This window comes from Anoplophora glabripennis, unplaced genomic scaffold, assembly GCF_000390285.2.
Source record: "Anoplophora glabripennis isolate ALB-LARVAE unplaced genomic scaffold, Agla_2.0 scaffold1247, whole genome shotgun sequence".
In the NCBI taxonomy this organism is placed as follows: domain Eukaryota; kingdom Metazoa; phylum Arthropoda; class Insecta; order Coleoptera; family Cerambycidae; genus Anoplophora; species Anoplophora glabripennis.
The window spans coordinates 45,252-63,087 of record NW_019417328.1 but is presented as its reverse complement, the minus strand read 5'-3'; the positions used below and the strand labels follow the sequence as shown (position 1 = coordinate 63,087).

Below are 17,836 nucleotides of genomic sequence, written 5' to 3'. Positions count from 1 at the left end.
ACGAGTCAGAACCGATACATAGTATCTATCTGACATTATAATTATTCAACAGGTGCACGCCTTTTTATCTCTGCGAATAGAGGAATGGGTTCCCGATGAGCGGCTTGCAGTCATGCATTCCTATAATTACATCCACAGCCCCTATGGACAAGGAAATAAATATACCTGCTTTCTCGCCCGGGAAAAACGTCGAGTAAGTTTAGCGGTCTTATTTTCTGTAGTCAGGTGTAGCGCTGTACGAGGAAATCACGAAAAGTAGCTTAACATTCCACGAATATTATAGATAAATATGTACAGTTGATATATTTTTTTAATGGTGCTGTTATTTGAACTACCATGGTTTTTCAGGTTGTTGTGTCGAAGCGTATGGACCTGGTTGCCGTCAGTTACAGACTTACAATGCACTTCTTTAGTCTTAGGAATTCTTTAATATATCCTTGTTATCCTCGGGCAAGGCTCTGAGGAGGTGGAACTGCTCGCCCTGAAATTGATTTCGTTTCTTGTTGTTGGTTCTAAGGTCGTTACTAATAGAACAACTCTCAGACAGTAGGAGTTCTTTGAGACGTTCCGTAGTAATTGGAAGTTACTAGTTAATACACAAGCGACTACGGAACATCGTAGAGGTTATGGTTCCATCCGTAGCGACCTTCCTTTTAGGAACATCTGGGCTCGCCTCTGTCAAGGAATTTCTTATCACCATTTTTAGGTCTTACCCTTTATCCATCTCTGTATCATGGAAATAGCAATAAAGTAGACTTGATCTGACATGAGATCTTTAGTTCCGCCTGATTGCCAGAGAAAATAATTCCTTGGGTTTTTACTAACTGCTTAGGATTCTGTGGCTATCCCTTCAAGAAGATTATAGCGTGCGTTACCAGACTAAGGATAATGTCAACAGTTTCTTTAATCCCGTATATTCCAGCTGCGACTCCTGCATCTGTCTTTGATCCATCAATATATCAGTCTACATTGACTTTAACAGAATGAATGTTTCATCTTCTAGTTTAGTTTAGTTCCTTTCTGGTATTGCTATCTAATATTTCACGAAAGGACGCTACAAGAATTTGAAAGTAATTAACAAGAAAAACAAAAATAAATGGTCTCGTAAAACATTTTTTCTGCAGTCGGGAAGGATATTCGAGTACAAATGTTCTGTTGGACACATCCTGTTAATTCTTTTCTGGATTTAAATGGACCTACTTGGGAACATAATAATGAAAAGGTGAACAGAATAAATTACAATAATTGTATTTGTTTGAAAAACTAGAAAATATACAATGTAGTATTAACATTTCTTTTTTATTGGCCCCAAAATGTTAGTGATAGACATCGAAAGCTGTAATTATATTGGACAGTGTTTGGTTGCACTTGAATACTGTTGCTTTTTATTCTAAAATTGTATCTACTATGTGTAGGTCATTGTGTAGATAAATGGAATCACACAATTTATCTTCATATGAACTGCGTGTCTCAAATTATTAACTTTGCTACTTTCTGAAACACCCTCGTAAAATGGAGTTTGGAAGCTATATCACTATACATATAAATTCCGGCTTCATTATTTCATATTCACGTAGCGATTCTGATATCTAATAGGACAAACGCAGAATATACAGGATGTACCAAAATTGAATTGCGTATTTTAAAACGTGGGAATTTCCTCCGATAAAAGACGGTTCTATACACAGAAATCTACAAATACTTCCTCATTAAACCATAAAGAACATTTTTAAATATTTTGGGCATAAACTTAATCAATGGTCAAGTGGCATATACTTATACTTATATGCCATTGTTGTAGGTTTGGATGTAACTTTTAAAGATCTTAAATATATTTTTTCATATCTTTAACCGTTTCGTATTTATAAAATACGTTTTTAAATACAATTTCAAATCAAAATTTTGGATGTTCTACGTTGAGAATTTCTTGATTAATTAATTCATGAAGTTGTTATATGACGAAGTTGGACAAATGTAATGCACCAAATCTATTGTCAAATTACTTACATAAATTTATTCAGACAGTTTTTCTCAATGTTTACATTAAGCATGACTAGTATCAGTGACTAAATTCTTATTATAGTCACTGCTAGTATGGTATGGTATATACTTTTTAACTAATGTAGTAGCAATGAAATTTAAGATATGACATACCTACTTTGTAGGTTATATCTCACCCATACTAAAAACTTATCGGCTTACTTACCTTGGCGCCCAAAAACAAAAACGAGAGGAAAAATGTCTCAATAATAATTTCTGTTTCCTCTGCCTCTTATTTTGTTATGTATTAAGGAACACCCTGTATACGAAACTTGTGCTATTTCCATATAATACACTGAAGAAATTACTTTTTCTTGATTTGAATAAATGTTATGTCGGCTTCAGACGATGCAGTTACTGGCCAAATATTTGGCTTTAATTTTGCTCAATTTTTAAGTCCATATGCATGTATGTATATGGAGTAGAATTCATTTTCCTTCATTCCATTTCTATTCATATATTTATATCTTTAGGTATATCTACGGACGGGAATTCTTTAAGCAGAAAAATACCAATCATACAATTATTATTGAACACTAGTTCCAAAAGAAGTACACTTGACTTTCTAGAAAAGACAAGATACAATTTAAATTCAAGAATATTTTTAATTATTTGGCCAATAATTTTTGTTTTGCCAGCATGTGTTTTATATATCAGTTTTTATGTATCAAATATTGCGCAGTTAACATATAACGTCTTTTGAACCAGGTGAATTGACTAAAGCACCAAATTGAATATTAAAGAAGTTTCCAGTATCTACTGCCTGTTTAACTTACCTCTTTGTATTCAAATGCGTATCCTCCTATTTGAAGAAATTTAATTTATCACATACAGAAAATATACTATGACGTTTTAAGCTTATTATTATACAGGGTGTCACAATTTTCCATATACATGGAATATAACAGATTAATGGTCAAAATAAGACGATCTTACTAAACTTATCTCCAGATAAAGGTTAATTTAACCGTTACTAGACATTAAAGTTGGCAAAAATGTTTAGTTTTTTTCCAATTATAATTTATTATTATTATTATTATTATAATTATATAATTATTTTTCCAATACAGGGAATATTGGCACACCCTGTACATAACCATTAGCAGTTTAAAGAATATAACATATTTTATTTTTATTTTTTGGACGAGCTACGTCATCCTTCAAACTACAAATTAGGAAAATTATACATATAAGATTCCAAGTGGGGTAATAAATAATTGGGCAAAGTTAATGATAAAAATAAGGTTAGACTGTAATCTTAATGATTTATATGGCCACTAAACGATAAATTAAAATAATGAATGGTTTAATATTCTCAGTTTATATAAAAAAAAATTTATATATAAGAGCAAAATATAGTCTCGATAATAAATCTTAATTAAGCAGTCTCGTTATTTAGTAACTGTGTAAATTCTATGACACGTCTGGACCATTTTTCAGTGTAATTATCTACAATAATTAAAAAAATAATATAAGAATTTTAATGCAATGTAGTTGTAACTTAATTAATGTTTTCCTGGTATGTCCGTACAGTGTGTGTTATTTCTTCACTATATAAAAAAAATATTTGCTTACGTTTCACAGATATGTGTGACAGTTGAATTGAAAACTTTAAATTTTAATTAAAGTAGTTTATATAATAATTTTTAAATAACTAGCCTTAAAAATTATTTGATAAAAATCAGTAATTTTGTTTTGAAAAGTAATTTATTTTCTTCCTGTTGACAATTAAATTTCGGTAAAATTAAAACAATAAAATCAAAATTATATTAAAACACAACATTCTGTTGTAATTTTTAACGAGATTTTATTCAACCTATCAGCGATTGTATTATCTCGAGCGCAGACGTAACGGTTTGTCATTGTTCATTGTAAACGAATCATTAATATTGGTGGATTTTTAATTGACAGTACCAGCTGTGTGATGTTGGTTGCCTAGCTCGGCGGTCATGTGGTTTTTAATCAATTATAAAGACTCTTTATGTGTTATATGCAATTAATATTATTGATAATATTTAGGAAGCACGCATGCAGATATTAATAAATCATTTTGAGTACCTATACGAATTGTATTCTCAATAAAATAAAATTAAATTGTTATACACTTTTCTAAAAATTTTACATTAAAATTTAATATTGTTTTAAATGGCTACAATACATAGTATTTTATTATCAACAAGATAACTAAATCAAGTTGTTAAAGCGAAAATTGTATAAATTAAAAATGTATTGTTTACAATTAACGCATTCAAAACTTGAATGCCAAAATCTTTTAAAACGCTGTCCGTTGCTTTCCTGTCTCTTGATTTAATGTTTAATTATAAAGTAATTGTCTTTAACTATAAAAGCGTACGCCTCTGCTGTAGTTCTTATTTCCGCGTCATTTGTACATGGATGTTCTGTACAAAACTAAAAAGTACGTTTGTGTTTAGACAGATTTAACGCAAATATTGTTTGCGCGTTTTTGAACGTACTTGCATGTTGTATGTACGCCCGTGTGTAACTGGCCTAATATAGTGGCCTAATATACTGGCCTCTAGAAAGCGTTTTTCGATCTTTCAAATTGACTTCAGTGGTGATGGTGTATGGAAATCAGGAATTCGAATGTTTTTCTAATCACCTGACTATTCAAGTCGGTTTAAAATTTGTATAACCGCTTTCTAGAGGAGTTTCTTGATCTTAGGGTCAAAATACGAACTGATCCGGCAATTCTGACTTTAGATTCGGATTCAGCTGGTCAAAATATTATCTGGTGGTTTGGTCTACGACCTATAATAGACCACTTTTTTATGTGGCACTGTGTAATTTATTCTAGATTTATGTGACAATATGTTTATTATTTTATTTACTAAATACCATCGAAATTAGAAGTACATGTATGTATAATCTAGAATATAGAATCCAGATCCTATTAAATTTATTATTACGATAGCCAAGTAAATTTAATGTTCTGTTATGACATCTGCATTATTTGCTTATCATTTTGGACTTTTACTATCTTAATCATTGAGAGCCTAATTTGAAAATCAGTATAATGTAGGTTGAATACATATACAAATATTTACTACCGTCTACATAGAATTCTTGATATGTTTATGAGTAACGCAAGCAGGAAGCTTGTTAGTAATCTCAATATTTACTCTAGAAAAATCATGTTCCAAATCTTGTAATGATTTTTAAAGAACAAATATAATCTTTGTTAGATGTCTAATAAATCATAAATTCTACATATTGGTAAATAAAATATTTTTAAATATCTTTCTGAAATTAAAATAAAATACAATAATATAAATCATCCTCGAACATGTACCATAGGTAGATTTATATTTGAGATTTTATGTTTAGAAAATTTTCATTTCAGAACTAAAATTTGTTTACATTTTACAGTACATTTTTTGTTTGTAAAAGTTGCGTTATCTGTTGTAATGTAAATATCCATAAAAAGTAATGTCCGATAACAAGGATTGACCGCTAACTTGTTTTAGTGTCTTGGAATAATAAAAAATCCGTAATAAAGAATGCAGCTTCACCCTTTCATCCGATAAAACATGACTATATGCGTCTCTAAAGCTATACGAGTATTAAATTCACATTAAAAAAATAATTAAAATAAAGTTTAATAGATTCTCTGTCTTTATTATATTTAAATTCGAAGAAAAAAACCTATTTACATTTATTTTTTAATTTTATCCAATATATTTCGAATTATTTTAAACATTTTAATAAATAAAAGGGATAATCTTATAGACAATTGAAGAGTCATTGAACCACACTATTTACAGTGTGACATACATTTTGTATAAAAATACATCTTGATAATCCACATTTTCGAATAGCTTTATAGAAATAAATAAAACATTATGGCGGTGATGTGCTATCATTCCTCAACTGACTGGTGTGCATGTCATCGTACGCTATAGTGAACACGCTCTTCTTCTGGGCCTTGGGTGGTTTGGACAGCGCAATTCCCGAGTCAGCGTCATCTTCGGGCCTCCTCGGTAGTGCGTTTTGTATTATGGGATACTGGGCTTCGAACCTATGCTCTGAATGTTGCAACAGGGGATGTTCTGGACCTAGAACGTTTTTCTTAGAATCCGATTTCTTTCGAAAACTAGAATCAATGTCGTTTAGTACTGCTGCTGTAGCTTCTGAAGGCTTAGTTTCCTCTTTTTTAATTTCTTTTTCTGTTTTGTCCTTGTTAGATTTTGCGTCTTTTGTTTTCGATTTGTCAGTGGGTTTGTACCATTCCATATATCTTGATCCACGCCTCTGCTTTTTGCTCACAGCTTTCTTTGAAGTAGGTTTTATTTTCGTTAAGTCTGTGTGGCTTTGAGATTTTAGTGCTTCTTGTTGTCGCTTCTCTGAAGAGTGTCTATGGCTTTGGGATGAGACAATTCGGAGATCTGATTCCGAGTGGTATTTTTGCTTGCTGGAATCTGTGGTCTTTTCGGAACGTGGACTTATTTCCAGGCTGTCGTCTGAGAATACTTCGTTGGATTCTCTTCGAGCTTCTTTTGCAAAGTAACCTTCGGCGTCGCTTTGACTTTCGTCGCTTTGTTCTAGAGACGCGGAGATTTCTCTTAAAACGTCTTTTCTTAGTCCTGATTTGGAAGATCTAGACTGTGATGATCTTGCTTCACTCGAAGCGCGTTTTTGTCTGAGTTCACTGGTTTTAGTTTGTTTAATTTTCGGTTTCTTTTCAACTGCCTTGACCTTCTGTGGTCTCTCGATGATTTCTAATTCCGTCTCTTCTTGTATGGGAGTCTTAATTTTCCTCCGGACGTGAATTTTCTGACCGTTCCTTCTCTTCGCACGTGCTTTGATGATGGCTATTTCATCATCGTCGCTGGCATCGCTTTGGTCGTTGTCGGATCTGACTTTACGACGCGGTGGTCGCAAATATTGTGGTTCTGTTTGAGTTCCAGCGTCGTGGTCTGTCTGTGTTCCCGCTGGTAGTGACTGTGTCTCCAGTCTCAGATCCCTTTCGCGATCCAGCAAGATCTGACGGAGTAGTGCATTTTGCTGTCGTAGAGATGCTTCCAGGAGCTCGTGTTCAGTCTGCAGCCGGTTCACGGCGTTGGGTAGCAGAACTTGTGACTTGGCCGCTTCAGCTTGCTGCTGGTCAATGAAACGTCGCATCAGGATATCTTTGCCGCTGTCAGCCATATATGCTTGTTCGGCGATGAGCGTGACGGGCCTTTGCTGCTCTCCCCCGCGAGTTACTAACCGAAGAATGTCAGTGTTGCCTTCTCGGATGTACAAGTGGTCCCGGGAAGGTTCTCGATGGATCTGGCTCTGTCTGTGGATGGTTCGCTTGGCGCCCCCTCGGTCGGACCCTCTTTCGACTTCGTGTCTTCTTAGGGACTCCGCTTCTGCGTCAACCAGGACGTGTTCGGGTGTCCAGGCTTCCTTCCTTCCGAACCATTCGGCCACTTGGACTGACTTCGTCTCTCGGCCTTGTCCGGTGCCGATTATTTTTATTTTTTCCACTTTTTCCACTTGTGGAGTGTCTTTCTTCCTCTTGGCGTACATATACAAAGGACACTGTTTGCACAAACAGCATAATATTAGTATAATCGCTGCTATTATGACTAGTATGAAGAACAGTATTAACAACCACAAGAGGTCGCCACTGCTGCTTTCTTTTATTTTTATTATTTCTTTCTCGCGGTATTGATTCTGTTCGTTTTCTCTGTCGAATATTTTTTGTATGTTGTTAACGTCCACCACTGCATCTTTAGATGAAGTTACTGTAGCCTCAACCACGCTCCTGAAAAGCGAATAAGTTGATTTACATATTTATTTATATTTAATGAATATAATTTCAAGTTGATTTCACTTTCCCATGAGGTACAAATAAAATTGATAGAATTATGTCGAATATAGGTATTTAATATTATAAACCACATAGGTTAATTAGAGCATACCTAATACAAGCATGAAACTGAAAGGCAAGAGAAAGTAAATGTACTTAAGTTGTTTATTTTTACGATATTTATTTTCAGATATCGAAAGGATAAAAATGTTTTCCTAGTTTTTATGTCACTTTCTCTTTGACAAACATATTTTTGCTTCACTTTTAGGTAAAGTAGGTATCTGGTACCTCGGTATTTAAAATAAATAAATTAAACTACTCATTAATTAATTGACAGCAGAATTAATTTTTTGTACTTATTTTATTCGTTTTAATTTTTATGCTATAGGTATATAGGGGATGCGGGTGAATTTATAAATGAAAGGTATCAACCCCTTTATTTATTTTCAGAAATCGTATTTAAAATTGTCTTAATGGTTATAAAGGTTGTGCAGCAAAACTTGGAAATATGCTTTTCGATAGAATAATTTTAATTGAATAACAGTTAAATTATTACAACGTTCTTACTACTGAATATTTATATTTGCTTTTTTGCATTCTTATTGCATTCCCTTTCGTGACTAAGAAATTGATAAAATTTATTTTAAGTCTCAAATAAATTTTTTTGTGAACATTTTTTGAAGGCGTTACTTTTTGATGAAAATAATGTTGAATGTCGACATTAAGATATCCGTTATTAAAACACAGTTTTCTGTCTTCTATACATTGCACATGCTATATTGTGTCGCAGAAAGCTTTAAAAATGCTATTTGCGTTCTACATAACATTTAATGTTGAATGGTTTCATGCCATGTTGACATGAAAATCTAAGTCTACAGTGAAATTATTTGAAAAAGATCAGATTTTGTTGTAAATAACCATAAAACTGCAGTACTGAAACAATATTGGTGTTGTATTTCAAACAAAACGTAATGTCATAAAGAATAATAACATACGGACACAGCCCACTAGATTTAATTAAAATTGCATAGATAACAATGCGAAACCTTTTATAAACAAAAACTCCTCTATATTTACTGTTAATTGAGATTTGAGCACTCATAGAAATTTAGAAGTTTCGACTCCTATGATTTATATAATATCCATAGCAAATACAGGTATAAAGATTGTAATAGTTTTGATTGTGTGTGTACCTCTCTATTGTGTGAAATTAACTTTTATTAATATAAGAATATGCGCTTAGAACAGTTCATTATTTAAAGATTATTTTTTAAATATAATAGAGAATGATACCTATCACCAGTAGTGTCCTTGGAAAGGTAAGCAGCGCCTGGTTCGTACCCAGTGTAGGGCCTGATCTTATTAACAGCAACTCTAGCTCCCGTCAAGGCAATTAAAGTCTTCTCTATGGCCTCTTTATCGGGATTTTTTCCGGGAACAACGAATATGATTTTGACGGATTGACCTTCTGGTGGATAGATCCTTACTTCACATTCCCCATAACGTCTCGGTAATCCTTCATCTATAGCCCTTGCTTTAAGGATGGTCACTTGATTTCTGTCCCACTCTTTAACGAGTTTCAATTCACCAGTTTTTGCGTCGATATCCAACTCCTCTGGAGGTTCTGCAAGCTGATAGGTGATCACGTTGTTGGGCGGGCTGATATCTCTGTCAGTAGCTTTGACGAAGGCCGGTGTAGTGAAACTAATTCTGTCGGAATTTAAAATGAATTCATACACGGATTTTTCAAAGGTGGGGTTTTGGTCGTTGATGTCCAAAAGATTTACAACAACCGTAGAGGTGGCGGTAAGGCCGTTTCCATTTTCATCAGCTGCTTCCACTGTCATCGTTATAATCGGAAATTTTTCCGCGTCTAAATTTAGGCTGTTCGCCACAGTTATTACTCCTGTATCTGGATCTAAATTGAACAATTCACTCCCAGGACCGGTTAATTTGGTGTACCTTATCTTGCTTCCTGGTTCCCTGTCTACATCCGTCGCCTCCACTAATAAAACAGTTGTACTGACATTTGAGTGTTCGTATACGTTGCCGTGGAATTCGTCTTTAATGAATTTTGGAGGATTGTCGTTAATGTCGTTTAGCACCACGGTCAGTTTTGCCTTTGCGGTGAAATTTCCCGTTCCTAGTTCTTTGGCCACTATGTAGCACTGCACGTATTGTCGCTGTTCGTAGTCCAGCAGTTTGGGGTCGTGGACGGTTATTTGGAACTTGGAATGGCCATTTACCACGTTGGGAGAAATATCGAAAGTACCTAGAAAAAAAAAATGTTTTCATTACATGAATTCGATGAGAAACTAATGCTCATAATTTACAGGATGAGGAAAATTTGGTATTAACTGAATATTATTTATTTATTTTTTGGATTGACTTGTGTGTCACTGTAAATGGCAATTGGTTCCCAAACTGCGTAAGGCATTATTTATCATCAGGTAAATAATACAATAGAAAGTTTGTTCCAAAAATTCTGTGATGATAACAAAATAATTATTTATGGGGAAACATATAGGACTGAAAAAAAATTGCAAGCGAAAAAATCTGAAGAAAACCTTTGCCTTTATGACTTTATGAAAATGATAAGTGAGGTTGTAAACTCTTAGCAAATACAAATATAAATTGTATTAAAGGCGAGGGTATTTTTCCAATTTCTGTAACACATTTTATTTAAATTTCATAAAACGTTTTAGTTATCTGAAAAAAAATTTTTTTTACCATTTTTGACGCTCTGTAATGGCTATTTAGCTTCGTTTGAAGCAACTTTGGATAGCGATAAGTTTAGTTCAGCCATCTTATTTCAAACTCTCAGAATTTGCTGCAATTCCATGTACATGGAATACTGGTACACACTCTGTAATGTAATTATTGATGCATGTATTGAGTTCTCAGGTACTACATATAAGAAATAAAAAAAATGGTTACCTGGACCGACTCTAGGTATCCGATTTTCAAACTACTTATTAAGCAAAAATAATTATTTTTTATTTTTACAGGTTTTTTAAATCTATTAAACTTTATTACAACAGTTTTTTGCATACAATTTCAGTGTCGACACATTTGGTATCAACGTTCCTCTTCAACTTTATCTATTGTTATATTTCTTACATTCTTCATATTAAATTTTAAATATGAACGGAACCACAACTTTGAAATAAAAATTCAAAATAAAATTCTTTGCAAAGTTTCAAAAAATCGTGAAAATAAAAAAAATAAGATTCTTTCACTCAAAATATCTCGAAAACTAGTTTGGGCTACCGAGGCCACTAAATTACTAATAGAATGGTCAAAACGTTCTGCATATACTTAGTACTTTTTCTACATGTTTTATATATTAGGAGATTCTAATACATACATCATCAAAATCACTAAGTTCTATTACTTTTTCCATGTTTCAAAGATGTGTTACAGGCCCGCAAAAAGAGTTGTTTTTGTAATTAAAGTATAGCGAGGAGAGTTGAACCTATAGGAGATACCATTGGCAATAACTTTCAAAATATGTTGTATTATCACTCATTGATTTCTATGAAATGGGTATGGTGGTTCAACTTCGGATGATAGTTAGACCAGAATTTGAAGCACTGATACCTACATTTTTATAGAATAATAAATACCATTTGCAACGGAAATGCAAAGTTAAAAGGTCTACGGTAGTAATAAATTCATTTATTTAGTCAACGTGGAGGTAAATGAAACAGATACTGCAACTTAAAACTGCAATAAAATGTAGGTTTAAAATCAACAACCCTTAGACACTTAATATAATTCAGTGCCTAGTGCAAGAACTAGAAAAACTTCCAATAAATCATTAAAGATGCTTTTCCGAAAAAGTTGAAACGAAATATACGAATCAGTAAAGAGAATACAAAAAAATAAATTAAGTAATATGAGACAGATACATTCTGAAGAAGGATTCATCAAATGTAAATAATATTTACGAAAAAAAGTGTGTACGTGTACGATCTATCAGGTGTTTGATTAAATCATTAAGTAATCTATTTTTTATTCTTGCACATTCACGTTTATTATTTTATTTTATATTTATTTGTTTTATTATTTTACTATCATTTTATATTAACATTAGAGTTATATTTTTTTTTTACAAAGTTGCGTTTTCTAAAAGAGAATCACTCCATTCTACTCGTAACTAACGAAAGGGAATGCCCATTTTTAAATTCATTACGCAAATACGTATCATGTGCTTGTCCTTTAACCGTCGCAGAATATTGTGCAACATTGGCACTTTAATCCAGTTTAAACCTAGGGAATAACATTATGTGATTCTAGACAAAACCATTAAAAAAACACGGGTATCGGATCAGGTATCAACTTATATAATTTATGCTTATTTTACATTCTGTTACTTATCAGTATGTATTTACATCTCCATTATGTTCTATCTAAATGATACACCTATTTCAGCTCTGAGCTAAATCTGTAACGAAATTTGTCATATAAACTAATGCAAACGATTTTTTTTACTTTTTAAATTTTTATCGACGTTTTTAAGATTTTTGTATTTTTTTAACTGACTAATATATACTTGTTTATTTATAGATAAAATTATATCATTATTTATGTGCCACCTGAAAACTACAAAATAATTGCGTAGTGTTAAATGGCATTTAATTTTATGCGAGCTATTCAGAAAATTGACAGCATTTGACCAGAGATTTCTGGGCTATTAGAACTCTAAATTCAAATTCGCTTAATTCAGCTGTTAGAGGGCTGCAAATTCGCGAAAAGTGTTCGTTTTTTTTCTCACTCAAATACATGTCCACGATTTTAATCATTTTTTGGAAATTTCTACATTCAAATTATGCTCTATTGGCTTTTTCTGATCTTTCGATTACCTTCCACATTCTATAAAATGATGGATATTAATTTCCGATCATAAAATACAGTATATTCTCCAATATTGAGCTAAATAGGATTATTCTGAGCCAACGAATGTCTGGTCAAATGGGTACCACATTATTTTCCAGAGCTATGTTTTGGGAGCCAAGATACCCAAAGTAACTATCGGTAAACTGAATATATCGGTAGAAATAGTTTCATATAACATCTAAAAAATATATCTAAATTTAATGAGATACATAAAATTTATAACGAAACATCGATTTTAAACTTCAAACTCTACAGGGTGCACTAGATGAAAATAATTTATATAAACAAAGACAACGCACGACAACCAACCATAAAATGGAATGGGGTCATTCAATAATGAGGACATTTACTACGTATGAGATATAAAGCCAGTGGTTAATATTACAGAAAATATTTTGTGTAAATCACGTCAGAAGTATTCATTAAAACAATTAAATCGAATTAATTCTGACAGTTTCTTTACCATTGTTATTAATTAGTTCCAAAGTAACGACATCCCCAGGTTGGGTATTGATTTCAGCTTGGGGTAAATCCAAGACAGTCCCAGTGGGAGAGTTTTCATCTAGCAAGGCGTTGTATTCTATGGCTCCGAACGTTGGTGAACCTGGTGTTATGCCTGGTGGTATCACAGCCAACTGCACACTCGAGGACTGAGCTGGAGCCTCTTCGGGGTTAGAACGGACTTCCTCAGCTGTCACCGTGAGGAGAATTGGTTGGCCCGTGTGGGAAACGGAGAGTATGTCTGAAAGGGGTCGGGCAAGCAGCAATTCACCTAAAAAAAAAAACGAAAATAGATCTTCGCCGATTACCCTCAGCGTTATATCCATAGTGTAAGTAGGATTCCATATAAAGAAAACACATTCTAATTTGGATTCTTCACTCATATAGCCCTCCAATTGCAACGTACAATTAGATTTATCGTTTGTAATTAAAAAACTGACTAGTAGTGTTAATCTTTATGTCAATAATAAATTTTTTGTACAGTAGTCACAACTTGAATGTTCATTGAATGAATTTGAATTCAACATTTTTAGTATGTGAAACGCAGTTTTTTTCAGCTACTCATAGGTACTTTTTTCACCTTACTATTACTAAAATGATCCAGTCCAGCTTACTAGCATTTAGAGTGGGTAATACATTATTACTTTCCCATTTTTAATTGATACACGATCTATTGAAATTTTACCTTAAATCTATTTGAAAGTTTCTTTAGTTCAACATTTGGTTCTCGATATGCAAAACATAAGCAAACATTTTCTGTCAATGTAAATTGCCGAACTTAATTCATCGAATTTTTGTCGTTGATGTTGCTCCACAATTTAAATTGAAGAATGAATTATCAATTTAACTCGACGTGACGAGATATATTTGATTACAGGCTAACTTTCAATTTTATTAATTACTGTGAATGAAAAACAAGATTTATCAAAGTTTGGAACCAATATTTATAAACAAATTGATATCTTATATCGTCAATAAATGTCAGAGAGACGCCTCTTATGTACTTTTTTATTTTAATGTGGATATTGCCTTCCATTTATATCATTTTTATATCTTTAAATACCCATGACTTTATTTATATTTGTTAGTAAATAAAACTAAGGCAGAATGGCGTAATTCTATTTGTAGAGAATATTGATAAGCACATTTACTGAGAAGAAATGAAAAATATGAAGCGGACTTGAATTTATAAACTGCGGCTTTATTTTATAAATAATCTTGATACCTGCAGGAATGTCTGTATAATCAAAATGATATGGAACGTTATGTTACAGCTCTTGTAACGGAATCCTTAATTCAAAACGATTAACAAGGCGAAATAAACAGATAAATATAATAATGCAATCTAAAGCAGACAACAAAAAGAAATAAAATAGCAAGAGCTTCACAGAGATAATATTAATAACCTTTGAATTGTGCTTCTGGTACAAGGGTATCTTCAATTAATTTTTAATTTCACAAGTAGCAAATTATCCAGACAAAAATATTTTAATCGGTGATTCCTTGGACCATTTTAAGAATATAGTTGATACGATAGTTGAAATTTTTGAAAAGTATAAAATTAAATAAAAATAATGAGGCCCGGGTTAATGTTTTAACTAAATAAAGGTTAGTAAAAATTCATTGATTTTGGATACAATTACGTCAATCACTAACGAAACTTCTGGGAGACGTTGCGGATAAAAATCTGAGAATTTCAACATCATGGAACATTTTGAAAATTTGATCGGTGCATTTGATTCATAATTATTTTTCTAAGAGAAAAATTCTCTTTAATTTATTCAAGATACCAGTCATCAATCTTTATCTTTTTGTGTAAAATAAACATACTACATAGTTGAATAAATCGACAGTAATTGTACAACTACTCATTTCGCGGAAAAAAGATATTTTTTTATTATATATAGAATTTTAAATAAGTTACATTACTAGTCTCAAAAAATTATTGGTACAAAAATTTAAAATATTAATTACTCTTAAAAGAATTTAAATCACTACGCCAATATACATTTTTCTGACTTTTATTGGTTACCCTGTATTTAAAACTGAATTTCTAACAAAAAGTTAGTAGTTTTTTTTTGGCAACTAAGTAGTATTCCAATTACTGTCGATTTATTCAACGGTGTGAAATTTATTTTAAATTAAGAAAAAATAATTTTACGAATAAAATAAAAGGCAACTTTTGTATACTTAATAGAAAATAAACCGATGAAATGTAAATTTTTGCCATTACCTATTAAAATTGCGTCAGTCTATGTCAAGGATATTTACATAAACGTAATATTTTTCTAAAATTTTAACACCGTTTATCTCTGGATTATAGATTCATATAAATTTCGATTCCTAAACAAAGAAATAATACAAAAAAAAGTTTTTGTCTTTTAGATCATAGGTACCCGGTTTTTCCTATATATTTTGTGTGTTCTGAAAACGAATTTAAGGGTTAGACAAAATTCTGCTTCAAGGCGTTTCCACAAATCACCTTCGAATGAGCGATATATCAGGTTTTCTGGCATTTTTTGGGTTACCTCATGCCACTCATCAACACATGCATGTGAACGAAATGCTGATTTTCAAAGTTTTTGATATAAGAGACTGAGTGTTAAATTTTGAGGTACAGTTTTCCTAGTTATGGAGTATCGTCAATAATTGACTGTCAACAGATGCCGATATAGACCAGCAGATCAAGCATTTTCCAGTTGATGAAGGAACTCATTGTTTATCGGTTTTTCAAGCTTCTGATGAGTGATCTGATGTCGTTGCATCGATGATCTGTCTGTTAAGTGACGGACCAGTGCAGCCCGCTTGCCCACTTCTATTCCTACCCTTTCTGGGCATCCGAAACCCTGTCGAGTAAGATTTTCATCCTCTTGAACCGTTCATTATAGGTTTTTTGACAGAAGGTAGAGATGCGCAGACACCCAGTTCCATTGGGAATATGGAGCTCTAACCACTCTTGACAGTCAATTGACAATCGATGAATCTCCATAGCTTGAAAATCTGTACCTCAACCTTTCATACGCAGTCTCTTATGTCAAAAACGTTGAAAATCAGAATTATTTTCATATCACATAAGTATTGATGATGTTACCCAAAGCCTAAAATTCGTTTCCAGAACATCAAAATACATAGGGAAAAGGGTCTGATCTAAAAGACAAAATTTTTTGTGACTGTGTAGGTATAAATATATACAATAAATAGCTAAAAACCTGCACCAGATTCGGACAATATTTAGATATTTAGATAGGATTCCAAGAAGACCCCTGAGTCACTTTCTTGGAATTAACCGCATTCGACACTGGAGGTAGAACGATATTGGCAGAAAATTTCAAGGCACGCTTTTGTCGCAGTAATGGACATCCGAGGTAGAAAGACATTGGAGGAAAATGTCAAGACACGCCCCTGCTGCGGTAAATTGTTACAGTAGTTCCAATAACAGAACTTTATTGGCTTATTCTTTTCATGGAATTCTATCTCAATAAATATCGTACGGACTGTACTGATACCTTAACTGGTTTAGAAAATAGATATTTTTTAAAAATCATTGTGGACAGGCCATCTTCCAGCCACTATAGCTTTGTAAGGATCCTTAGTGCACTTGAATTTTTTGTGTTAATTTTGGCCAAGGAACATCCTGTAGGAGTTTAGCATTCGAATACGGGACTATATCTGTTCGCTGACAAAAAATTGGAGAACCTCCGTTTTCTCGAATTCTTAAAATCCTATATATTTTAGAACCAATGCTCGCGGTATAAATTCAAAGTACCGCGTGAATATTTTCATATCTCCAAAATTTGTCTAAGCATATAGGATGGTAAGATTTCAAGTTCTATATAACCATAATAACAAAAACAATTAACATGGACACACTGTAGAATACAACATATTGAGAGTCATCATCCTAATCAAGATAATATATGCGAGAGACAAGTTTGATTAACAAAAGCCTTAGGCTAATTAGCTCAACCAAAATAAATTGTCGTAAGGGGGTCACTATACTTGGAAACACTTTTAATATTGTTGGAAGAGCCAAGGTTTTCGTGGAATGATAACCAGAGTGATTAATAACAATAACTGTGTTGGTTTGTCACTTATCGGACAACTTTGTATCAGGAATAACAACAGCCGCATTCAAGAAAACCACCCACATGGAAAAATAGAAGACGCCTAAGTGATTGATGGGGCAGTAATAAATATTGATCTCATAAAAATATGGGTCAGTCGGTAGGCGATAAAAACAAATAGTACGTTTCATGAATTATTCAATTTAAATATCGCTATATTGCAAACACAGGCGTATGGTGTAAACCGAGTAGGTGACACGCGTACTTTCTACTAGTAAAAGTTGCAGTCACGCAACCGTTCACAGTTCTTCTTTTTAACCCTTCAACCACCTACTGAAAGTGTTTGGAGTTTTAAAGTTAAATAAACAAAAGCAACCGGAATTAAAATATGTTCGTGATCTTTAACGTTCAATCACTGTACAGTTGAATTCTCAGCTCACCGCAACTAGCGGTAAATCTGACGAAGTTGATGCACAGTTATTTCAATTATCTTCACCGTTTTCAGTAAAGGCCCGAA

The 17,836-nt window shown here is 32.8% G+C and overlaps 1 protein-coding gene across 1 annotated transcript in view; it reads right to left on the bottom strand.

Annotated features, from left to right (window-relative positions):
* Positions 1-5,898: 5,898 nt before the first annotated feature.
* LOC108916080 (cadherin-86C-like) overlaps positions 5,899-17,836 on the bottom strand; it is a 34,597-nt gene continuing 22,659 nt past the window's right edge. The window contains exons 3-5 of the mRNA XM_018722278.2: positions 13,218-13,526; positions 9,149-10,127; positions 5,899-7,810 (exon numbers count right to left, since the gene is read on the bottom strand). Of these exons, the coding sequence (XP_018577794.1) occupies positions 5,899-7,810; positions 9,149-10,127; positions 13,218-13,526 (3,200 nt within the window). The remainder of the gene's footprint in view (positions 7,811-9,148; positions 10,128-13,217; positions 13,527-17,836) is intronic.